Here is a 26,460-nt window from a genome sequence, read left to right on the forward strand (position 1 = left end):
TCTAAAATACCTGATCCATTTTCAGATGTAAAATCCCACGTGGGTTACGAGAGTGTGCAGTGAAACCTACTTCAACCCAAGCAGTAGCGTGCACAGAGATAATGTAGGTCAACACACATGCACATAACTAGTTGTAATGTGCATCAGACGCACACACAGTATTGATTTACTGTCATCGCCTTCGAGGCAGGTGTGCTGCCTTCTAAAACCTTGTGTTCTCAGCAGTGTTTACTTTGTGAATTTATACTTGGGCAAAGCAGCAGTATTTTTGGCACAGCAGTGACTTAAACATGTAGCGGCACCTAGCAGGATGGTTGACTAGGTGTTGAGACCGTGACGCAATCATTGTGACAAAAGCATGTTTTTTTTCATGCTTTGTGTGTGTGTGTGTGTGTGTGTGTGTGTTTTCAAGGTGAGGTGTTTGGGTGTGTGTTTTTGAGGGACTGTGGTGTTTAGGGAGATGATACTTATTTATTTTATTGTTTTACTTGTATTTACTTTTTATTTATAATTTTTTGTCCCATATCTGTCTGACAAAAAATAGCATTAACATATTTTACTCAGCATTGTGCTTTAATTCAGTAACTTATATGATTAGATTTTTTGATATTTTTGTTAGAAAGGTTAGCTTATTTAGAAGTTAATCAATGTGGGATTTTTCTAATGGACTCTCCAGTGTGTAGAAGTGCACATGAATGGATTGTGGTTTCCCCCACCCTTTTTTCTTATATTGTAAAAGCCAATTATATTTAATGTCATCAGTCTGCTGGCAGGTAACGCAGTTCAGCTTTCTCATTGAGTGCTTTATCATCCATAAGAACAAAGATGCATTTACTGTGACCCCACACTGCAGTACGCGGTGCTGTAAAAGTCTTTGCCTCCTTCCTAATTTCTTGGTTTGTTTTATGTTTTGTTTTGTTTATGTCTCATGTCTTAAATCATTAAACTAATTCTATTATTAGATGAGGGGAACTAGAATAAATAGAAAAATGCAGTGTTGAAGTGATTTCATTTATTAAGAGAAAAAGGCTACTTTTTACTTTTTGATACTTAGACTTTATCAAAAAGTAATTATTTTCTTCTCCAAAGGTATGAGAAGATTTTTCAGATTTGCAGAGTAAAATAAAGTATCCTAATACACATGTTATGAAAGCAAAGTTTCTAATAGTTTTTTGCTTTGTGGAATTAAAATTAGTTGCCCACTTTACCTATTTCTGTCTCAATGTATTTCAGGTAATTTTCAGGCATATCTTTGGTATTTACTCAGCACTATGCGGCACTATTCATCATTTAACTGCTGCCTTTTAAATGCCTGCCTGTGCCACTTAACACAGAACCGGTGTTCTTAGGTTCAAATAAATAAACTGATCCCCCCCTCTTCCAACTTTGTATTTAATCCTTGCACTGTGCATTGCTCTGTTTTAAAATCCCTTTGTCCTTGTAATCTAGGGATGTGCTGCTCAGCACCTTGGGGCCACACTAGGCAGTTCCAGACAAAGTCACATTAGCTCCTCTTGACCTCACAGCTGTAATCGGCTCTGGGGAGAGGCAGGTGGTTGGTGTTTTGCAAGAGTCCCATGTTTAACGATAATAGTTGTGCAAGCGCAAGGCCGAGATGGAGAGCAGGGAGGCATTCCAACAGCTTAACTGGAGATTACAGCATCAGCATTTGACTTACAATGCAACCCAAAGGATTTGACTGACATTAGCCTATGCTGACTTTTTTTAAACATTCGGGATACATTAAAGATTTGGAGTGACTTCACTGGTTAGTAATCAGAAATGCTAGGACTGAGCTTTAGCTCTCCATCTAAACACACTTTCAAGGAGGTAGACACTGTCACGTTTTTTTTGTAGAGTCGCTCGGTAAGAATGTGACATTCTGTGACATTTCAGTTTCGTTATTTCCTTTCTGTTTTGTTCTGTTATGGCAGGAGTTGGTTCATTTATTTATTTATTTTTGGAATGTGCAGGCCCATGGCAGAATCCTGCTCTGAGCATGCCAGCCCTTGTATATTTTTATTTTAGAGTGTAGAGTGAGGTGTTTTCCTTTATACTGTACATTTTGTAAAGGTCTGTTACAAAGATGGACGATGTGTAATGGGAATTGTCAGTATTATTTATCCTTTGGAAAAGTACAACAATACCAGCATGCTGTTATAAGACTAGGGAGGCTGGCTAGCTCAATCCTAACTCAATCAAGGATCATCAACAATTGTCACTAAATCAGACCCTTTAGTCTTTAGCTTCTCTTTCAATTCATTACAAGTGAATGAGTTTTTATTGGCGTGACCATTTTAACAGGGACTTGGGGAGCGTGTGGAAGCTTGTAAGGCTGGATCGACACAGGCAATTTACGAGGGGATCGACAGTCAACTTGAGGCCAGAACCAGCACAAAACAAATAGAGCCAGCGAGAGTGAGAGATTAAGAGATTTGTCAGCCCCCGTCCCCACTACCAACCCTCCCACTCCACTGTTCCTCCTTTTTATTGTCCTTCCATGTTTTTTTGTTTGTTTTCTTTTTTGCGTGTTATTTTTCCTCAGCTTGTTTGTCTTGCTGTGCTCATCTCCCTTCGGTGTTGAATTTTGTGGTCTTCCTGGCTGCTTCAAACATTTTTTTTTCTTCAGATTTTCAATGGAAGTCTTTCCCAACAAATTGTGATATGTAATACAGCTGAGATGAATACTTAATCTCTATTATCTCATCTGTTCTTTCATTTCCCCGCATATTCTAGTATTCATAGTGTCTTGACAATCTAAATACATGTAAAATGTAAAGCAGCACTAGAAGACACATTTGAAGCTTCTTAAGCAAGTTATTAAACAAAGACATTTCAGAAAAGAGGCTGAAGCAAAAGAGGCAAGAAAAAAAACCCAACAATCATATGACCCCCTATGAGCAACAGTGGGAAGGAAAAAGTCCCTTTTAACAGGAAGAAACCTCCGGCAGAACCAGGCTCAGGGAGGGGCGGGGCCATCTGCTGCGACTATTTGGGGTGATTGTTGGCGTGATTTGATTGTATGAAGACTGAAAACAAAAAGTTTCTCTGAGAGTTATCATAAATAATGTTGTCTTTTAAAATATATATATTATTTTATTTTATGGCGTGCCTATTCATTTTGTGTTTTAAAGGGAAAGATCCTGTTTGGACATTTTACCATTCGTAAGTGGTAAAATAATGATTTTAGTTTGTATTCATTCATTTTTTAAATGTTTTTTTAATTTTCTCAAATCACATTTTCCTGCGCATCACAAATAATTAAACTCCAGATTTCCAGGTAATGTGTTTTCTTTTGCTGTTGTTATTTAAATATGTTGCGTTATACTCAATAAATGAAAAGGTGGTTGGTTAAGTTTTCCCATAAAATGTAATTGTTTTTAATTCATGACTTGCATCAAATTCTGTTACTTTCCCAGTGAGCCCCCCCTTAAAAAACAGTCTTATTATCCTTCTAATTTCACATGTGTATTAATAAGCTGTCCGCCAAGCCTTTTTGCATGTCATATCGCTGTCTTCATATTAAATTCCTCTCCTTTCCTCCCACTCCTCTATTTTGCTATTATCTCCACTCACTCCCCTCTGCTCTGTCTTCCTAGCTTTGCAAAGATAAGATTTGCCCTCCCTTGTGAGTTCTTGGTGTCGATACTAATGTGCTGCTGCTATCGATAAACTGTCAGACCACCTCCTCCCTTTCTGCACCATTCCTCTCCTGACCTTCCTGCAGCAATCATACAAAATAATTAATGTGCTACGCTACGTCCCAACTACTCCGTTCATGCTTTTACCCTCTAATTCAGTTACTGTATATGGAAAGCAAATGTCCAATTGAAAATTCTGTCTGTCACGAAGTGCCAGAATTAAAAAAAAGAAAAGAAAAAAAGATATCTGTCAAGTTTAATTTTTTTTTAAATTTTCCTCTGGAGGAAATTTAGAACATTGGGATTGCCAGACAATGTGCTCTCTGAAATCCCTTTTACAGTTTTTCTTTGGTTTAGCAGTTTGTATGCACATGACTTTATATTTGCTCTTATTTATGAACTGTGAGAGGCTAAGTGGTGTATTTCTCCAAATATTTAGCACAAATATCAATATACTTAACGTAAGTCATTGCAGACAATGCAGCGACCTCATGTATATGAGTTTGGTAGTTACTGGGCACCAATAAATGTAAAAATCAAATGTTGGGTTGGAAATTTATACACGAGCAGGTGCAAAGGATGAACAAGCTTTGATTGTGTTTACCAGATTTGTTGTTTCACACCCAGACTACTGTGTAAAGATTAGCGTACTTTGAAATAGTTGGTAATAATGTGAAAAATGCGTGAGTTTGCTTCTAAGATTCGTTACTTAGAGCCAGTTAGCACATTTGGCTAAAAGTCGCATTTTAATGCAGATTTAAAAACCGAGGCTCTGATATGACCTGTGTGGATAAGTGTATTTTTAAAACAGAGTATCTGATCTGCCATAACAGCTGTTCTGAGAAGGAGGTAAAAATAGTTTCTGTGTAGATGTGCTGTTGGCATCAACAAGCTGTGGTCTTTTCAGGCCATTCAAATACTAAAAGTTTGTTTCGATCCCTCAATTCCACAGTTCCTCATAAAATAAACAATACCTGGTCTGCGTTGTTTTTGCCAGGGGTTTTATTGAGATTTTTGTAATCATCATCATCATCAATGCCATTGTATTTTAAATGTCAACACACAATACTTTTAAATTGGCTGCTTTATATATTTTTATGGCTGGCAGCGTTCCCAGAAACAATTGTTGCTGAAATGATTTTCTGATGCCCTTAATTACCATAGCTGTTTTGATTGTGGTCAATTTTGGATGAGATACAAGAAAATTCTTCACTGTAGACCGCTAACTCATTTAGAACATTCAGCAGATGATTCATTCCCATTTTCACGTTTTATTATAACACTGCCTGGGTTTGGTTTGAAACAAGATTGCTGGATGACATTAATATAGAAATATTTCTTATGCAAACATCTAGAGGATGATTTTAAACTGAGTGCTGTCATTAATCCAGGAAGTGACTCATTCCCTCTGACAGCAACATGAAAGATATCCAAATTAAAGTAACATTTAAGTTAGCACCACATCACCTGATGCTACATCTTTATAAATGTCAAGTCCTGCCTGCCTGTTCCCAGTTTATCTCACATTCTGTTGCATCTCCTTCTGTAGTTTTTGGTGTTATCTGTGGGTAACCTTGATTTTTGTTTGATTCGTTTTCTTTTTATTTATTTTTCCAATCAGGAGCAAGTGAAGGCAGACCCAAGGATTAAAACTTAATTTAAGTCTAAGCTTAGACTACAGGTTGTACAAATAAGTGCTTTCATCAAGATCATAATGTTATAGAATTGATTACAGACAGCAAGAAAATAAATCAAGGAATAAAGTTGTCTAATAATTTGTGTCTATTAATAATTTTCATCAGGTAAGGGAGAACAAGTTTACACTATTAAAAAAAACTATAGTGATTCTTACTCTGCCAGGAAAGGTGACGCGAGAGTTGATCAGCAGCTAGATTTCATACCTGTTGATCTGCAATCTGCTTGGAGCAGGTTAGGTCCACAGCAGGAGTAATCGTGGCGGTGTAACCCAGTAAGAGGTGAACCACCTTCATAGTACATAAAATCCAGCGTTAAACTTAATGTTCCCTAGATAAGATGAAATTCTGCTTCATAGTCCAGGGCTCTTGAACGTGATATTCTACAGACAGTACGGATTACTGAATAATACTGTAATCAGTTCATTTGTGCATTCAGTTTTAAAAAAATATTACTATTTACTTACATTGCTAAGTTTTGGTCTAAGTACTGCTGCCATCAAATTCCAAATTACTTAATAATTTTCTTTAAATGGTACACTTCCAAGCTTTAAACATTTGATTATATGACTATATGTTCTATTGTGACAAAAATGTAGTTTTATGAGATTTGCAAACCATTGAATTCTGTTGTTATTTACATTTTAGTACCAACTATTAGGGTTATAGTATAGTTCTTGTTTGGAGAATTATAGAGGAGTTCCAATTAGTCCAGAATTGTTTTTTCCTCCCTATTGATGTAATTAACAAAAGGCATTATATAAAACTGAGTGAAGCAGGTTAGAAACAAATCATTAGATCACACACACACACAAACAGACAGGCACAAAAAACATGGTAGGAGCAACATTAGGGCATCAGCTCACTCAGTCAGGGGTATGGTAGATGGTAGAGAAATGGAGCATCAAGCATATCACTTAATGTGTGTTGATGCAGCTTTGCTCACAGTTGCTGGGCTCAGGGGGAAGTTGAGTGGCTGCCAGCTAACAGTATGTGACATCAATGAAGTGGATCTCCAACTGCTGATTGAACCTAACTGAAAGTGTCATTCTGGTGAACTGTGTTACCACCTTATAGCATTATAAATGTGCATCGTTTTAGCTCTGGGAATCCTGGTGGAAACCAAATTTTGAACAGTGATACCATTACACTTGATCTTAGAGCCCCAAATAAATAAAACATTGCTGCTGTCGTCTTTATGGGGATACAGATTTAAGATGCTGAGTCAAAAGTTTGAAATGTCACTTGTTTTTCTTTGGACAGTCTGGAATCATATTGGAGTCGCGCTTTCTGCTTTAATAACAATTTGAGCCGCTACTTGTCAGTTTTATAAGTTTGGGCTTTATCTCATGTGCTATAAAGTAACCATGTAGAAGAAAATAGCTCATATTTAACTAGTACCTACTTCTGTGCTTCATAGCACTTTCATGATGGTTCACATTGAATTTTACTACAGCCATTGTTTCCTTGCATCAGTTGTCAACATGTCATAACTTGTTGGACTGGATTAGTTCAACATCTGGCTTTTGATTGATACCAATGTGTAGAAAAGTATGCACTGAGGCGAGCATATGAAGTAAAGGGGGAGTATAAAGTCCTGTATTAGTAGATCAAATGCTGATGAAATTGCTCTTCAGCAATCGGAACAAAACCCTGTGTGTTTTTATATTTTCTATATTTTCTATTTTCATAATCATACAGCCCATGTTGTAGTGATTTGGAAGATGTAATCTGACAGAGGATTTGATAGCGAGGTACGGAAAAAAACATGATCTTTCTCTATGTTATTAGATGAGTTTGTGATCATGGAGATTTAAGGAGCAATGGACGCAAATCTCTTTTGGGTCACCTAGAACAAAAATTAGAGTACAAGAACTCATTTTAAAAATCTCTATACAATCCGGCCATCTATTTCAGAAACAGTCTATAATCATACATGAATGCACTTATACAAAATCGTTGGTTTAATTCATATATGTGTAAATGTATATCTGTACATACAATTAAATAAATAGATTTATAGGCTGAGAAAAAAAATCTTTCTGAAACAACACCAGTGAATGTCAGGTTTTAGCTTTAGTCCCCTCTGAAAAAAGTGTAATAGCTTGCTAGTGCTTACTAGAGATGCCATTTTACATCATTGTTGAGCAGTCATTCAGGGAGAAAGTCACTGTAGTGTAGAAGAGGCAGAAATACCCCACTGACAGGAGCCTTATCAGATGAGAATGCCAAGCAGCCACAGGATATGTTGTGTTTGGATCGCGTGGTGCCATGCTCACTTTTAGTTCATCGGATAAAACTTTGTATGCTGAAAGGTTATTGTTTCCATATACACAGCTTACCACCTTCTCTACTGTTTGGAGCTTGGTAGATGGAATTCTGAGAAATGTAGAATCACTTACTGTGTAACAATAAAAGAAAAGAAGACCTGGATTGCTTTGCATGTAAAATGATTTCCTGCAAATGTTCCTGGTGGTTTGAATAGCTAACGTGTCCATAGCCCATAGTGTAGCCAGTAACAATATTGTAACACTGAATGACGGTTCACCACTAAAAATGGAACCACGTACTGTTAGAAAGAGTGAATTTGGGAGTTTTATGTGGTTGCCAGTAGCTAACATAACAACAGCCATTGTTGCAGTGACTCCAGTCATGCTCTGAGACAACTTTGACTATTGCATGGACATGTGCCATGTGACCGGAGGGAATTATATTGGAAGTTTTGGAAGTAAAACTTTATATTCAGCCATATATTTTAAAATTTAATGCAAGCCTCTATGTCCATTACTGTAAAAATATTTTCAAATAAGACAATAAGATTCTTTTTGATACTCTGCATGAACAGTGATGTGAAAAAGTGTTTGCCCCCTTCCTGATGCCACAGCATCTCATTTGGATTCAGGTCAGGACTTTGACTAGCCTTTGTTTGTTTAAGCCATTCAGAAGTGGACTTGATGGTATGTTCTAGATCATTGTCCTGCTGCAGAACCCAATGTGCTTCATCTTAAGGTCATTAAAAGAAGACTGGACATGCTCCTTCTGTTCTGGTAAATAAAAAAAGCAAAAAGCCCCAGACCATTGCACCACCACCACCAGATTTTACTGTTGGTATGATTCCTTTTCTAAAATGCTGTTTTAGTTCTATTCCAGATGTAATGGGACTCAAACCTTGCAAAAAGTTTTTGTCTCATCAGTCCCCAGAATATTTACTCAAAAGTCTTGTGGATTGGCGTGACCGCAAATGTGTGAAATGTGCAAAGAGTCTTTGTGTTCTTTGTGGTCAGCAGTGGTTTTCTCTCCCATGGATGCTATTTTTACACAGTCTCTTTCTTATTGTTGAGTCATGAACACTGACCTTAACTGAGACATGTGAAGCCTGTAATGTTGTTCTGGGTTCTTTTGTGACCCCCTGGATGAGTCGTCAGTGTGATCTTGGAGTAATTTTAGGCCATTCACTTCAGGGAAGCTTCACCACTGGTCCATGTTTTTGCCACTTTTTTTTGTCAGTTTGCATCATCTTTGCTAATTTGGTTGATTTCATTCTTCTCTGACTTCTGCCCACCTTCCCCCTACCCGTGGCTGAGAAACACACCATAGTGTGATTCTGTACGTCCCTACTTCATTGTAGGAAACATATTAACATGTGATGACAGTGAGTTGTGTTTGCCAGGTATAGTACCACAGTTGAATTTTCTTCCTTCAGAAGCCAGTCTTTATTCCCAGTCACATCATTTCAATTCATCCATCCATCCATTTCTCTTCCGCTTATCCTTTTCAGGGTCGCGGGAGGTGCTGGAGCCTATCCCAGCTGTCATAGGGCGAAAGGCGGGGTACACCCTGGACAGGTCGCCAGTCTGTCGCAGGGCTAACACATAGGGACAGACAACCATTCACACTCACATTCACACCTAGTGGCAATTTGGATTATCCAATTAACCTATCCCCACAAGCTGCATGTCTTTGGACGGTGGGAGGAAGCCGGAGTACCCGGAGAGAACCCACGCAAACACAGGGAGAACATGCAAACTCCACACAGAAAGACCCCGGCCTGATGGTGGAATTGAACTCAGGAATTGAATTTCAATTCAATTCAATTGTATTTATACAGCACCAAATCACAACAACAGTAGCCTACATTGTAAGGTAGACCCTACAGTAATACCTACAGAGAAAAACCCAACAATCATATGACCCCCTATGACAAAGCATTTTGGTGACAGTGGAAAAGAAAAACTCTCTTTTAACAGGAAAAAAACCTCCAGCAGAACCAGGCTCAGGGAGGGGCGGCCATCTGCCGCGACTGGTTGTTGCAATTACTGACCAGCAACCTAATTGCTCCATTAATAGGTTCAAGGAGTCTTCATGCTTCCAAACTTCTACTGTCTTATGGTTATTTGGACTGTTCTCCTCTGTGAAATACTCAAAGCTTTAACATTCATTTTGTACTTATACTCCACATTTAAATTCATTCTTAAAAAACTTGCTTAGAATGTTCTTCCTTCTATAATCAGCTTTTTTGCTCCATCCTAACTTTTCATTCTGAGAAACAAACAATGAATCTAGATAGTCCAAACATAAAGTCTTCATTTAGTCAAGTTGCATTTTTTCAGTATTTATTTTAGATGAGTTTTGTGTTTTCACGTGAGTCATATTGTATATTGATTTGCTAAAATCCATTCCCCTTACAGACTTGCAGGTTTTTTTTATTGATCTATTTGACCATCAACAAATATTCTCTCATTCTTCTTTCTCTCCAGTTTACTGTAACAGTTTACTTTAACGTAACATATGTATCATTTGAACTTCTGGAAATCAAGTCTGTCTTGTTTTCCAAGTTACAATAGCTAATTATTTTTCCCTAACAAATTCATAAAAATATTAAATGCTAAAATTACTGTAGTATTATCCACTGACATGAGTCACATCACAAACTCAGCTTTACTTGTATGTTGCACACTGCAGTATACAAGTAATGATATTTATTTGCATTTTCAGTGTATGTTTTATTCCTGTCTGACCCTGTCCTTATTTGACATTACTTAGAGTCTCTGATATCTTACTCGTCCTCTGACTTTAACCCTCAGCACTGTAATGACATTGGCAGGAGAGGTAGTGCACCTCTCCTCATTTTAAGTTATTACCTTTTCCTGACCTCCCTCTGAAATCTGCTTTTGCTTTATGACTCAGCAGTGTATCAGGTTACACTCTCTGTTTTATACTACAACAGAGGACCTGTGGGTGGGTATGACTTATCTATAGGGCATATATATATAGCTGAAGAATTTTCTTAATGTAGAACATTTTTTGGAATCAGATTCATTTTTTACTCTTGAATTGGCAATCTAAACGTGAATCAGAATAGACAGAGGTAAACAGTTCATAATATAATATGTGAAAGCATAAAAACGACATATAAAATAGCTACAATGACACCGATTTTTGACCACTCGAGCCGATATTTGCAGTTTTTTCTTCTCTGTTTGGCCTGTTGTTATTCGACGTGGCTCTGTGGGTTATGTTAACTTGGATCCTTCCATATACACACATGCACTGTATTAAATGCAGATTGCTGTATATGTTGTGTTGTTGGATAAATCAGTCAGTTTCTGTATTTATTCGTTTTTTTTTAATCCGGATAAGGAAGATTCACTTATACAATCTTTGCACATTTATAAGGTGACTGCTTTGTGTTTTGCTGTCGAGATTTAGTGTGAAATCTGCCAAGGCTGTGACTTGTGGATTACCTTGTCACTTGGATAGAAAGTTTCTGAAAATGTGGAAAAGTTGAAGACAGAGCTTTCCTTTGATAAAAAAAGAAGACAAACAAAAAAAACCCGCTTTCCTATTCATCTGCCTATCTTCCCCATATACTCTTGTTTCTGTTTTTCACCAGTGCTGTCATTTTCTTTCCTCTCTCTTAGCTCATGTCAGATAGCCTTAGGTGAAAAGGACTTTTGCTTTTCTCATTTGGCCTTTAACACTTTACTTACGTGTGGCATAGTGCTGGCCACAATAATGGAGTTTTAACTAGAGTTACTCATGAGTTTGAAGAAAAAGCTGACAACAAAACAGAAAGACATTTAAAGTCAGCTTGCTCTATTTTATGTACAGCTCAATACAAGGTATACTAAATGTGGTACCGTGCAGTAGAGCTGCTGTCCAAAGCATTAAGACCTCTTAGCCGTTATTACCTAAAAAGCAAAGCAGCCTCACATAAGCATTGTGCATCGCAGCACTAGTCCACTCTCCTCTTGCTGTTTTATGACACATTTTATACAGAGTGAACTGGAAATAAATCGACACATTAGCTAATCAAACCACTTTGTGGTTGGAACATTTGCAAGTGTATATTTTTAGTAGGCAGATGTAATTTGACATTTCTCATACTTGCACTGGAAAAACAGCCCATATTGATATTTAAATATACAAAGTAACTATTATCTTACTGTAAAGATGATTTTTTTTTGTGTGTTCACAAGAATTTAGTCAATACCGTGCTCTTGTTATCACTATAATTATTTTATTCCTTCATACATCAAGATTCCACTCCCCTGTAATAATTCATAATTACTTTCTTTTATGCATCTTAGTTATTTTAATTTGCAGTGACAGATGGTTTTGTAATTAGGTTAAAAAAAAATACTAAAAACAGAAATTTGGCATACTGCACAGAGATTCTCAGTTTCAAACCTTGGTTTTTAATGTGAATAACTGCATCTCGGTGTGGAATGAGAGTGTCCACTGCCTCTGGCCCAGTGTCAACTGGGATGGACTCCCCCCTGTGGGAGTAAAAAAAAAGTAGTTAAGAAATGCCAATTTTTTTTTATTAATAACATATGTTTATTTATTTTAGATCAGCTTTTTATTTCATCTATTCCTCCAGCCATTCTCTTCAACTTATCCAATTATATTTAGAGTTGAAGTTGAATTATATACAGTGTGTGTGTGTGTGTGTTTTAACATAAAGATTAACAAAGAACTTACTGAATGCTGCTCTGTGAACAAAAACAAAAAGCATCCTTACTGTGAATTCTCTGTAATACAGTTCGTGCAGTTTATGTTGTACACGTGTCAAGTTTGTGTGGGCACATGCGTCACTCAATGTCTGTATGAATTTTAATTAGACTTTCTGCATGCAAGTGTGACAAAGATTTACAAGCTTAACATCTTGTTGCCATAGATGTTAAGCTTGAACTCCCTCTGTGATAACTTCTTGATGTGCCTCAGCCCTTTATCTGTAATGAGAATGTTGTTCTGGAAATTTTGATAATTGGTTTTGAAACAAAGTCAGCAGTCACAATAGACGGTTTTTCTCAGGATATGCACAGTTTGATTTCCAAGACCATATTTCTTATTAACTCACTGAATGTTTGCTTTCAGAATAATGCTGAAAGTCATTCAGAAATCATGCAACACGTTTATTTTGTTTGTTTTGGGGTTTTGTTTTTGTTTGTTCTTCTGTTCGTCCAGATCAAAATAATTATATACGGTAAATCTTTTAAGCATACCTGGATTTTGAATTATTTAACATGGAGATAAATTTGTATGTTTGTAACTGTAACTGTGTTTGAACTATGATGTACAGTACCTTGTATACTTATATCAAACCAGCAGTTATGTAGCTTCCTCCATGTGCAGGGAAATAGGAAGATAGAAAGAGAGAGAGGCTGTTTTTCATTGCAGGCATGCTTTTCTCCCCTCGGTAAATTCTTTAGTTAGCTTGGTAAGGATTAGGTCTGAAAAGTCTCTCATTTGCCGCCAAAGCCCTCAGGGATTCATTGGTGAAGACATTCAGCTTCTCTACTGCTTCCCTCTGAATTTAACTTTGCCATTTATTTATTTTTATTGCAGCCCACGTCTGATTTGCGCTCTCTTTTGCATTTTGCGGCTGTCTTTATGATACATTTAAACTTTTTTCAGCTCTTTGTTGCTTGAGGTACTGTACACTAATTTAGAGATATTGGACTGTCAATTTGAATGCAAGTGTACATTTCAGCATTTGATATTTATTTTAGTTTTGTATCAGGTTTAATGAGAGTTAGTATAAAAAATTGTTCTCTTTGTTCTAGATTTTTATCCTAGATCTTATCCTGTAAGCTCCGCCTTTGCGCATGGACAAAATATGCCTAGAAAAGATTTGATCTGAAAATTGTTCACATATCCTTGTGAATTACAAGCACTTTGGAAACACTTTGGAAATACCAGCTGAGTTAAAAGCCTGAGGCTATGTGGGATACACCCTAATGGAAAACAGCTCGGGGATAAAGGTAATGGTTGGTACAGACTACAGGAAACTGTAAATGGGATAAAAGACACAAGCTCAAAAGAAAGAGGTACATTCCACCAAGTGTCTGACTGAAACCATTTTTCTTCCCCAAGGCTAAATTGTGAAATATTGCGACTTGAAGCAAAATAAATGTCAGGCACATTAGAATGAAACTTTAAATGGTATGGATAATCACCATTTCCTTTAGCATTACCTCTTAAGGCATCCTTCTTAATTTTGACGAGAGATAAGAAGAATATCAAATGTTGGAAAATATTTGATATTGATTCTTTGTGACCAACTGATGTTAATTAGAAGAAGCGCTGGAGCTTTTTGACTCATTTAAGCTGAATAAAGGTAATTGCTCGTCCTTGTAATTGCTCGAATACAAAGCTATGGCTTAACTTTGAAACAATTGAGATTTTATATATTTATATATGCTATTCCAAGTTAATTCAGTTCCAGTGCTGAACTTCGACTATATACAAATCTTTCTCATGTTTTTGAAAAAAAAACCACAGTTTCTCCTTCCCTCCCTTCTCCCACTATGTCGGTGGAATGGAGTTAAAACTTTAAGCAGCTGAGCTTAACAGAGAGAAACTCTTTCTCTCTTTGACAGAGAGAAACAGGGATGACATGACAATGCAGGATGATGGACTGTGTTCAGAGATGAGTGGAGGGTAAAGGCAGAGTCATGACCAGTGATGGTATAAATGACCTCTACTGTACATCAAACATAATTTTACTTCAGCTCAGAAGATAGACAGGAACACATGAGGATAACTTATGAAAGACAGGATGATGGGCTATGATCAGAGATGAGAGAGAGAGGAAAAGCAGGGTCATGGCCAGTGATTATATAAACAACTGCTACCCTGTTTCAGACAAACGCTGTCCCAGTGCTTAAGCTTGGCAGATGCTCTGTCATTCAAGAACAGTTTTCGGTTGCTTTGTTGGTGTGTTTGTGGAAAGTGGCTATTCTTGCTCAATCCAGTGAACTAAACTCAGGTTAATTTAGCAACAGGGATGCATAGGGAGATGTACATGAGTGTTAGTGTTAAGTAGTTGGTATCCAACCTGTTATGGGAGGTGGCATTCAAAAGAACCTTATAATTGAAGTCTAATACTAGAAGTTGTATAAATTACGTGGACTTCCATACTCATGGGTAGTGCAGAAAATAGATTTGTCCTTTGCAGTTGCGAAATTAAGCATATTTTCAGATTCTTGACCTTTTTGGTTTTTATAAGTTGTGATAGAAATTCCTGTGAAGATACTGCATGCTGCTTCTGCAACAGCTGCACATTGCTTCTGCCACCCTCAAAAAAAAAGTGCCAGAAAACACACTGAACCACTACGTTGTTGAGTCACATTAAAATATTATCAACCAAGCTAGAAGTTAATGCAGCAATGTCACATAAAGGCCCAAGCTCACAAGCCACAAAAGCAGATCAAAATGCCAAGCTCTCCACAGGGATGCTATGGTATTAGGGGTGGGCGATATAAACGATATACAATAGAAACGATATAAATTTGGCCAACGAAAGAGATTTTGACTATACCACTCTATCGCGATAGCGCATGTTGATGATGTCATCTGTTTTGGTCGAAAGCATCGCAGTGGCTACAACCATTATCATCTGCAAATTATGCCGACAGTCATAGCAAAGAGATGAAGCACTTTTGAAATATGGGGAAAGCCAAAAACTGCGCTTCCTCCACTTCCGTAACATTGATTCATTATTGTTGAATTTTCTCGCAGCTGCTCTATTCCCATGTTGTTGCAGTATATTAATAACTAACCTTGTATTGTGGATGAATGATCTCAGTTGTTCTCCTGACTGAAGTTTGGCCCGTGTAATAGCATCCTGCTATGCGATTGCATTTGTCCCTGACCACCAGAATCCCTCACGTTAACTTCTATCGAGTGGAAAAAAAGTTGGTGTTCATCCTCCAGCTTCACTGTGCTAATGTCATGCTAACATAGCTGTGTCGCTAGCAATCATGTAGCACAACATTATATACCAGGTAGTCCAACTTCAGTAACCCTGCAAACGCCACTGCTGTTTAGTTTTCTGTCTTCATTTATATCGGAAGTGGCAGAGCTGTACGTTTTAATTAGTTTCAAAAATCTCTCAGTCAGAACATGGTATGAAATGTTTAGGTGGAAACTAGCGAGCTAACTTCCTGTTAACTTCTAACTCTGTTAAATTTAATAACTTCTGTTTTCATGGATGCCTGGATGTTAAATTTAATTGGTAACCTGGTAAAGCAGCAACGCTGATGATTTAATTAAAGATTAAAGAATTTAGACCGTTTTTAACTCTTAGTGTTCGTTTGACTTTGGGACCTGAAGAGGACGGAGTTTTGGAACCAGATTACTCCGCGAAGCTCCTCACTACGGCAGCCGTAATGCTCTGACAATCCATCAAGCAGTGCGGCTTACCAAAGTTGTACTAAAACATTTTTAACAGATTTCTGCACGCCAAAATCGGTTCGAGGTCAGTAAGCACAACCAGAATTCATACATAAGGCACACTCTCGATTTTTGAGAAAATTAAAGGATCTTAAGTGTGCTTAATAGTGTGGAAAATACGTTATACAGAAGAAAATAATATATCGTGATATATATCATTACCGCACATGCTTCAAATTAATCCCAATATGAATTTTAGGCCATATCGCCCAGCCCTATATTGTATGCTTTTTTTTTCTTTTTGGGTAGCTTCTCTTCTTCTAACTCAAGAATGCAGTTTTATTTTCTTGTTTTACAGACTGACCTCTTCTGCTCCTGAACAGTGGTTTAGTAGAACAGTCTGAGAAGGCATTGGCTGCTTTTCATTGTGTCAGTGTGTTTGCTTATTTTCCTCAGTCACATACGTACGGAAAATCCAAAAGAATAGATGACTCCAAGCAGCCAAATAGGAAATACTTTGTTCCATACTGTTAATCTTAAGTATGTCAGCTACTTATAACATGTGAAGATGCAAGCTGGTAAGAGCTACCTTTAAGGTACACCTATGTTTCCTGCTCTAAGCTCCTACAAAAGCCTCCTCTCTCCTCGAGGGGCATTTAAAGTATTAGAAGATCCTTGATGATGGAGGAACGCGTGAAATTTCTGGATCACAGGAAGAAAAAAGACATGAGCAAGCATAAATTAGCATAATGAAAAGGACCTACTGTTTTTCATTTCTGAAAGCCACTGATATGAGAGGAACTGTAGGTACAGTGGACTGGTTGAAAATATTTCTGTTGGACATTTCTTGAAAAATCAATGTGCAGCTGTGGAATTATTGGGGCATCCACAGCCTTCTAAGAAAGTCAGTAGATTAAAGACTTAACCTTACATTTTCTGGGAAAGAGAGTAATACATTTTGCTGTCAAGTCTTCAAAACTGGATGTCTTTATGTTTTATCCATGTTTGATGAAATTATGGAAAAGCACGTGCTTGGAAATATAATATTGACTTCTTTCTGTTCTATTTCCCCTTTCCATGCGATCCGTGTTCACCCTGAAGCTGAAGAGTATGCTGTTGAAGGTAAGACTGATTTTTCTCTCCTAAGGTCCTCTGATGGCTTCTCTTGATGTTCTCATGGATGCTGATTCAGGTTGCTTCTAAATGCTTTATGCCATCCCTCTGTGGAGGGGCATTGTCAGTTTGGACTGCGGTTATAAGTGACTTCCAGGGGCCGTAATGAATTTTTTTCTGTATAAAATACACGTGATGGATGCGCACCTGAAACTATTCCTTATTTTTCTATTATTATTATTTTATCTTGTCTTTCTTCATTTGTTTTCTTTCTTTTTTTTTATAGTTTATCTCTAGAGAATATGAACATGCTTGTATATGAAATTGTCAAGACAGCTGTTCTAACCTTGAACCAGTCTACCCATTAACAAGTTATTGTTCAAGTTCACATGCCATGACAAGGTGATGACAAGCTGCTGTCTTCACATCCTTTCCTGTCCCCTACAAAGGTGAACAAATCCTGCTGGTTTAGGCCCCAAAGGCACCACATTAGCCCTTGGGCCATGAAGGTGCGAAGCCAGTTCTGAATGTAGAAGACATTATGGATACATCAGTGTCTGCTGATCTTTCTGCAAAATGTTGCCGTCCAGAGGTTCACCCACTGGGTGACTGGATCTGTTTTTCAGTTCAATCAGACACTGAAACTGACATAAACAGGCTTTTTTTGAATATGCATCCAGATATTGGCATCTAGGTGTGTGTGTGTGTAAGTGTGTGTGTGTGTGCTTGCATGTATTCTTGTTGCATTTCCTCTGTACTGAGTTTGAGGTGATGGATTACCTATCACAGAGCTTGATCCAGCAGGGGAAATCACTATGACAAACACCCTCTAGCTTCAAGTTTTCTTTAAGCTGAAAAAGTTATGCTGCAGTTATTTCTCAATCTTTATTCTGAATCTGAGTTGTTTATCTTGTGGCATATTGGAAATATAGAAGCTCACACCATAGAGCCACTTCAGTGTTATTAGCTATCGCAGTGGGTTCTGTTAGAAATCTGGTTCTGCATGATATGCACTTGATGTGTGCACTTGTGAACAGTGTGAAGCTGACATTTTCTGTTTGTTCCTATATAATGCCAGCTTCTTGTTGTTCTGTGGGTACATGTCTATGTATGAGTGAATCTTTTCACCAGGTGACGGGTAAATGTCAGGAGGAAGGTTGCAAACAGCAGTAAATGATGGCAATCCTACATTTCCTATGGAAGCACTGTCAACACATCCTACATGAATCGACAGGTTCATGTAGGATGTGTTGAAGGACACACAAGGTTTGATTAAATGTCTTCATATGATATGAATATGTCATTTATGTTTGTATGTGTGTAAATGAAACAATGTGATGTAATTTCAGAAGCCTAAATAAGCTCAGGGTAACAAAGCTAAATATTTGTCTAGGATATTTAAAGAAGATGCAAAGATCTTTGCACATCTTACCCAGGCTTCTGAATGCTACTACCTGCACCTGAGAAATAACCTGATGTAATAGCAGAACATTTGAAGTTGGAGGAAATCGAGTTTTGCCTTGAGGTTATGAATGAGAGAAATGTAATTGGTAACTCTGATGGCAGAGAGCTTGAATATGCTGACCTATTTAAGTATGTAGACAGCTTACAGGACTCTGGGTTCTCTGCACTGTACAAGTCAGGTCAACAGCCAGTCAAATTAATTTCAGGTTAACAGTTGATGTCAAATTAACCCTTTCAGCACTGTTAGTTTGGATTTGTAAATGTCACAAGTGCTAACATAATTTGGAGTAACTGGTATAGCAGTCTACACAATCATATGAATAAGCAGATTTTTTTTGTCTTTTAGAGACTTCATAACCAGAAAAATCACATTGATGTAAACACTCTATATGATGGAAAGAGGGATGTAATGGAGGGAAGCTGGGAAAGAGGAGATGCAGAGGGTATTGAAAGGATGCTGAAGAAAGTGACTGGTTCAAGGAAAGGTTGACTCCTGTGAAGGGACTGTGGGAACTTCTGTTAACTGTCAAAAAGTTAAACAAGTGAAACCTGACTCTCACAAATATGTAGCTCGAAGTTAAAGTGCTGCCTAGTGCACAAAAGAAGCAAATAATCTGGAATCCTGTCACACCAATGTAACATAGCCCTAGCAAGCATCTGTAGTTTCACCACTCATTTCAAGTATGTGTGTGATATTTCTTTGCACAGTTGGTTAAGCATCCTTTTATTATGTTTGCTTCCAATGATTTGCGATGGAAACATTCTTGTGCAGAGTTCTGAATGTTTTCTGTAGTACTGTGACCCTAATATGAGCCATTCTTTCAGTTTTGAAGAATATAAAAAGCCTTGGAGTTTAATTTTCACTCATAACTATATCCGGGATCAGAATACATAGTTTGTTTAGATCGTTGTTAAACTGAGAGATTTTAAGTTATAAAAATCTTAATCAATTTGTCTGTCTCAGTCACTTTAATTTTAAAAAAAACAAGGAGCCCGGGGTATTGTGTAGTAACAAGACTGCCTGATAAATTCATTTAAAATAGTCTATTGTCAGAATTTTTTTCTGCTATTTTTAGGGCTTCCCTGTGACTGCACTTGGTATAATTAGTGTTGGTGACCATGGGTTAAAAGGTTGGTTGAGATTGATGATACAAAGAGACATTCAAAGCCCGGTGGGAGGCAAGTATCCCAGGAAAGGTGGATGGTGGCCCTCGCTCTTACACTGTAGGTCCTCGATTGATGATGTGTCAGCAACACTGACCTGTTTTACTGGAAAAAAGACCATCAGTGTACTCATATCCTAGCATGCCCTCCCATAGAGGACTGCATGTATGATATATTGTTTCATTATGTAAGGGCAATGTTAGCTCATCGTCTGGTGCAGGTTTTCAATAGAAAGCAATAAAGAAATGGAAATTAAGTTGAAAGCTGTGGTGGTGTAATTTAGATTATGACATAGAGTTTGTCAGGGGGAAGCCAACATTTTCAAAACACAACTTACAGTGTGTCTTATTTGAATGAAATAAGCATTTGATTCCCTACAAAGCAGCCAGAATTCTAGTTCCTACAGATTGGCTATGTTCCCATGTGGTACACAGATTATAATCAATTACTTACAAATACTCTTGATCTCAACTAGTTATGATTATAAAGCACACACATCTACAGAATACGTTTCTTCCATTCCAACCTGTTCACCACCATGGACGGGACCAATTAACCGTCAAACGACGTCAGTGACAAGATTGTAGACCTGCGCAAGATTGGACTGGACTACAAGACCATCAACAAGAAGCTTGGTTTGAAGGTGACTACTTTTGGAAGAAATTCAAAATAAGCACCAGTCACCTGTTTTTTTGGTGCTCTATGCAAAATCTTGGCTTACGGGATAAAGATGACCATGAGGTACCCGATCGATCAGCCCAGAACTACATAGGATGAGCTTGTTGGAATACAACCACCAAGAATATCATTGGTAACACATTGTAATTTATTCAAATATTGCAGCACCTATAAGATCCCTCCTGCTTATGAAAGACACACGCACAGGCCCATGTTCGGTTTTTCAGTGAACATGTAAATGATTCACAGAAGGCTTGGGAGAAAGTGCTGTGGAAACCAAAATGAAACTTTTTGGTATTAGCTTCATCTGTCTTGTTTGGAGAAAAAGAAATGAGTATGACCCAAAGAACATCATCCCCACAGTTAAGTACCGACATGGAAAGATTATGGTTTGGGGCTGTTTTCCTGCTAAGATTACAGGACAAGTTCACTGCACTGAGAAATTCTTTTTACCAGATCACTGAAGATGGGTCATGGATGGTTCTTCCTGCATGACATTGACCCAAAACATACTGCCAAGGCAACAAGAAAGAGGCTAATTAAGGACATTAAGATCATGGTGGGGTCTAGACAGTCTCTAGATCTCTATCCTATAGAAAATGTGTAGAAGGAGCTGATCTTTTGTGTCACCAAGTGTCATCCATTTAACATGAACATGGCTAAGAGACAAAATAGCTCATCTACAAATGGACAGTAGCAGATCAAATGTATATCTGACCTCAGACACAGGGCTTTCCTTTCAATGCTGATATTAGACAATGTGATCATGAAAAATGATCATTTCTCCCCAGGTCATGCGGCCCTTCAACTTAATCTCACCCCTGGGGAAGGGGAATAACAACTTTTCCTCAACATAATGAATGGTTTGACGTTGGCTGGAGATACAGGATTACAGATTTAAGTTGTCCCTGTAGTTATAGGAGATTGCTTTGGATCATCCAAACCAGATTATGGATTCTGTTCTTGTTTGCTCAAGAGAAATAAAACTAAATAATAGAAGAAAAACTTCTCTAAACGCGCGCGCGCGCGCGTGTGTGTGTGTGTGTGTGTGTGTGTGTGTGTGTGTGTGTGTGTGTGTGTGTGTGTGTGTGTGTGTGTGTGTGTGTGTGTGTGCGCGCGTATCCCAGGGGCAAAGAGACAAAAAACACAAAGTGAAGCAAATATTACATGTACCGATGTCATTGTGGTATTAACCTAGATTCATTTTATTCTCTGGAACAAATAGTGTTTCTTCTACATAATTTATATTCAAATTCCAGTTAGTAATGTTGTGCCAAGTATGACTGGCTGACTGCCTGACTAATTTTGCTATTTAAAACCCCCACAAAAAGTCACACGCCACATCTTGTGATTTTTATCAGTCAAGTTGAGTTTTACTTAAATTAAGATCAGCACAATAGCATTAATAAATTCTTGCCTATTTCCTTTTCATTTGTTTAAAATTAAATTAAATTTATATTGTCTTGCTGGTTGTCCATGCCACAGTTGCACTGCTTGTGCACACCGCAGTTTAATATATAAATTGGGACATGGCAAAACAGCAGGATTGCCGTATATGCAGATGTACACAAATATCTTCATAGTTATCTTCATTCAGTGGTTAAACAAGGCTGTTGACTTTGGAAGAATGCTATCTAGCTTATTCCTCATAATCAATCAAAAAGAAGAGACAGAAAACAAGCAAACGCAGACCCACAAAGTCAGAGTGGAAGATGACCAGTGACAGTGAGGATGAAATGGAACTAAATGGTGTCTGTCTGCTGTTGAGAAATTGCTTGGAAGCCTTAAGACAGTGGGATGCCTTGATGTTCTCTCTGCCTGCCCAGCCTCTGCCAGATGTTGCAGTAAGATTAAGCCTTCTCAGGTCCTGGAGGAGACAGAGTCCAGCCATGCCTGTTCTCAAGACACATTAATTTCACCCCACACACAGCTGCCTTTTTTCCCTCTCTTTCTATTTTGCGCTTTGTGATAACAAAGTCTAAAGCGGTGGAGTGGGCATCCCCTTGTGAACAACTCCAGATGCTTCAGTGTCAGCATGCATTGCCTTAGGCAGTACTGTTTGCCAAGATAGAGAGAAATGGATTGGACAATACATGGCCTGCTGCGCTGGTGCCGCACTGTGTTTATGCGTATACATGTGTGTTGGTGAGGATTTTTCTCCTCTGCTTGAGGTTATTTTGCTTCCCAGTCTTGTACAAAATTTGTGAAACATTTACATAACGGGTCAGATGATGATTCTGCTGTGGTGTCAAGATGTTCTGTGAATCATTACTCTGAAAAGTCCATCACCAATTCAGTACCTGACCATATGGTGATGGTCAAAATGCCCAAAATGTGAACTCACCGCCATCACATTTTAATTTAGCTTGGATTTAACTTATATAGCATCATATAGCATCTGTGTTCTTTTGAAACCTCTTAATGATTGTAATCATCATAAGAGGTCATAGAAATTAAAAGTCAATCATTTAAAGTCAAATGATTCACCAGAACTGCACTGGTTGGAATCTGCACATTAAGCACACTGGGGAAGCTATTAAGAGATTAAGATAGGTAATACAATAAAACATAAGCACCCTAGTTATTTCTGTATGTAGAGGTACTTCAAAGCATGCATTTATGCTGTGTGTCTGCTTGTGTATGTAGACTGGAATATATGCAGAAGCTGACACATTCTTATTTTCCACCTGACACTGTTGTCACTTTCGTAAACAGATTGTTCCACAGCTAAAGTCAAAAGTCACTGCCTCATATATATTTTTTTCATTCTCTCTACACAAAACTTATTATTTCCAGGGTGTTAGAACATTCCTGTTGTACCTGTATCCCTTTCTGAATTCAATTAGGCCATGAAATGCCACAGACTGCAAAGCTACAAGTCCGTGCTGAGCAGGTGACACAGTGAGAGATTGCATTTTAGCAGAGCCCGGTGAAAAAGTCCATCTCCCACCCTTCCCCCAGTTGACAGAGAGTGCTATGAAAATAAAAGCACTTTAACTTCCATCTGGCTACTAAACCAAAATGGTGAGAAAATTGGTAACTGCCACATTTTTCGCCTTTCTCACAGGGGCCTGCCAGCCCTTTTTTATGTGAAAATGTATTTCCTCCAGCACAGGCTTAGCAGTACTTTTGCATGTGTATGAGATGATATACTTGTATACTGTATATTATCCCACTTATACTCATACAGGTGTTTTTCCAACACCAGGACATGACTTAGGGCCTTAGGCAACCTGGTTGCTTTGTTGTTTCCAACAAAGCAACCAGGTTACAGTCCTTACTGTAACACTAATGCATTTTCTCTGTGAAAGTTCAGATGTATTGTTTGGGGGGATCCACCTTGTATTTGTTGTTTAACATTAATTTAATAGGCCTTGCGATAAATAGATGTTGGAGGAATGAGGGCACAGTGGAGGAAAATGTCTTGTGAAGTCGGGATCAATACGCTGGTGAAATGAATGAGAGTGAGCAATAAATGAAAGGAAATGGAGAATAGAGACATTTTCTCCTTATCCTGCTCTCACTTTTATAATGAGAAAATAGTAATGCTTGAATGGGCTTTGCTTCCGAAAACCTCCTTCTACTTGAATATGAAGCAATTTTCCTTTTTTGTGTTTATCCCTTTCTCATCTTCTGTTTTTCTTTTCTTATCTTCTCCCTTTGTAGGCTCTGCAGTACAGTACAAAAGTCTGAAGTTGCCCATCATTTCTTTATCCTTTACCTCCACACAGACGTGCTTGTAATTGTTTTTGTTTGTTTGTTTATTGGGGTTTTTTTTGTGTTTCTAAGCAATTTTCTTTGGACATGGACTACTTTTTCACTCATTTTCAATCGAATCGTTATAACTGATTTTTATTAGAAGAATATATAATTTATTGGGACACAACACTGGATGAACCAGTGTTGTGTCTAATAGACAACTTAGCAAAGAACCTACTTGTAATTGTAGCTTTGGGTAGATATCTAGAGTAAATGACCAGTATCTGAAATTGTCTGTGAAGGTTCTCAGTCATCCAGGTCATTGTAGTCTAAGGAGCTTGGAAAGAAAAGCATTTGGACTTCTTTAAGTTGCTTGAAGATGTTTCACCTCTTATCCGAGAAGCTTCTTCAGTTCTAAGGTCAAATGGTGGAGAGTCCCAGATTTAAGCCCTGTGAGAGTGTCCCCCCAAGAGGGATATGGACCCCCTCTCCACCATTTGACCGTGGACCTGAAGAAGCTTCTTGGATGAGAGGTGAAACGTCTTCAAGCAACTTAAAGAAGAGCAGGGCTTTTCTTTCCAAGCTTCTTAGACTATTTGAAAGGTATGTTCCTAAGAAATAGGAAACCTGAGGGATTCAATGAAGTCTGAGATGGTCTCAGTGGAAGGCAGGAATTACACAAGATCAGTCACAATAGATCTTGAGGAGTGGTGAATCCAAATTTCCTTCAACATTATTGAAATACACTGAACAAAAATATAAACGCAACACTTTTGTTTTTGCTCCCATTCCCCATGGGATGGACGTAGAGACCTAAAATTCATTCCAGATACACAATATAACCATCCCTCCCAAACAGTGGTCACAAATCAGTCCAAATGTGTGGTAGTGGGCACATCTGCTATATTGAGATAATCCATCCCACCTCACAGGTGTGCCACATCAGGATGCTGATCTGACATCATGAGTAGTGCACAGGTGTACCTCAGACTGCCCACAACAAAAGGCCACCCTGGAATGTGCAGTTTTTTGCGCTATTGGGGGTCTGGGGACCCAGAACCGGTCAGTATCTGGTGTGACCACCATTTGCCTCATGCAGTGCAACACATCGTCGCATGGAGTCTATCAGATTGTCAATTGTGGCCTGTGGAATGTTGGTCCACTCCACTTCAATGGCTGTGCGAGGTTGTTGGATATTCGTGGGAACTGGTACACGCTGTCGTATACGCCGGTCAAGCACATCCCGAACATGCTCAATGGGTGACATGTCCGGTGAGTATGCTGGCCATGCAAGAACTGGGACATTCTCAGCTGCCATCTGCCCTGAACAATGTGAACCATGATTCATCCGTGAAGCGCACACCTCTCCAACGTGCCAGACGCCATCGAATGTGAGCATTTGCCCACACAAGTCTGTTACGGCGACGAGCTGGAGTCAGGTCAAGACCCCGATGAGGACGACGGGCATGCAGTTGAGCGTCCCTGAGACGGTTTCTGACAGTTTGTGCAGAAATTGTTTGGTTGTGCAAACCAATTGTTCCAGCAGCTGTCTGGGTGGCTGGTCTCAGACGATCTTGGAGGTGAACCTGCTGGATGTGGAGGTCCTGGGCTGGTGTGGTTACACGAGGTCTGCGGTTGTGAGGCCGGTTGGATGTGCTGCCATATTCTCGGAAACGCCTGTGGAGACGGCTTATGGTTGAGAAATGAACATTCAATGCACGGGCGACAGATCTGGTTGACATTCCTGCTGTCAGCATGCCAATTGCACGCTCCCTCATTGCTTGTGGCATCTGTGGCATTTTGCTGTGAGACAAAACTGCACATTCCAGGGTGGCCTTTTGTTGTGGGCAGTCTGAGGTACACCTGTGCACTACTCATGATGTCAGATCAGCATCCTGATGTGGCACACCTGTGAGGTGAGATGGATTATTTCAATATAGCAGATGTGCCCACTACCACACATTTGGACTGATTGGTGACCACTGTTTGGGAGGGATGGTTATATTGTGTATCTGGAATGAATTTTAGGTCTCTACGTCCATCCCATGGGGAATGGGAGCAAAAACAAAAGTGTTGCGTTTATATTTTTGTTCAGTGTAGTTTGGGCCCAATTTGACAAAGAATTGAACAAAAGGCAACCAACATCCAAACGAGAGCTCTGGAGTAGCCTGGAGAACATTTCTTGAAGGCTACTTAAAGAACAGCAGCTTGCCTTAGAGATCATACGAACTTTCCAGCTCATTAGGGCTGTGCAAACTGTAAATGTAAGTATATTACTATGTATGTTTACATGGGTGGCTCAGGACTTCTGCAGAGTACTGTTCTGT

General features: G+C 38.6%; 1 protein-coding gene across 6 annotated transcripts in view; it reads left to right on the top strand.

Annotated features, from left to right (window-relative positions):
- The window catches only part of nrxn2b (neurexin 2b), a 707,860-nt gene that overhangs the window by 112,138 nt on the left and 569,262 nt on the right, over positions 1 to 26,460 (top strand). For all 6 annotated transcript variants that reach the window (XM_085267412.1, XM_085267417.1, XM_085267416.1 and 3 more), the window contains exon 3: positions 17,117 to 17,137. In XM_085267412.1, the coding sequence (XP_085123538.1) occupies positions 17,117 to 17,137 (21 nt within the window). The remainder of the gene's footprint in view (positions 1 to 17,116; positions 17,138 to 26,460) is intronic.

The sequence above is a fragment of the Mchenga conophoros genome, linkage group LG3, assembly GCF_057382185.1.
Source record: "Mchenga conophoros isolate Kocher_MC1m ecotype Shallow Benthic linkage group LG3, M_conophoros_male_GT1.1, whole genome shotgun sequence".
Taxonomy (NCBI): domain Eukaryota; kingdom Metazoa; phylum Chordata; class Actinopteri; order Cichliformes; family Cichlidae; genus Mchenga; species Mchenga conophoros.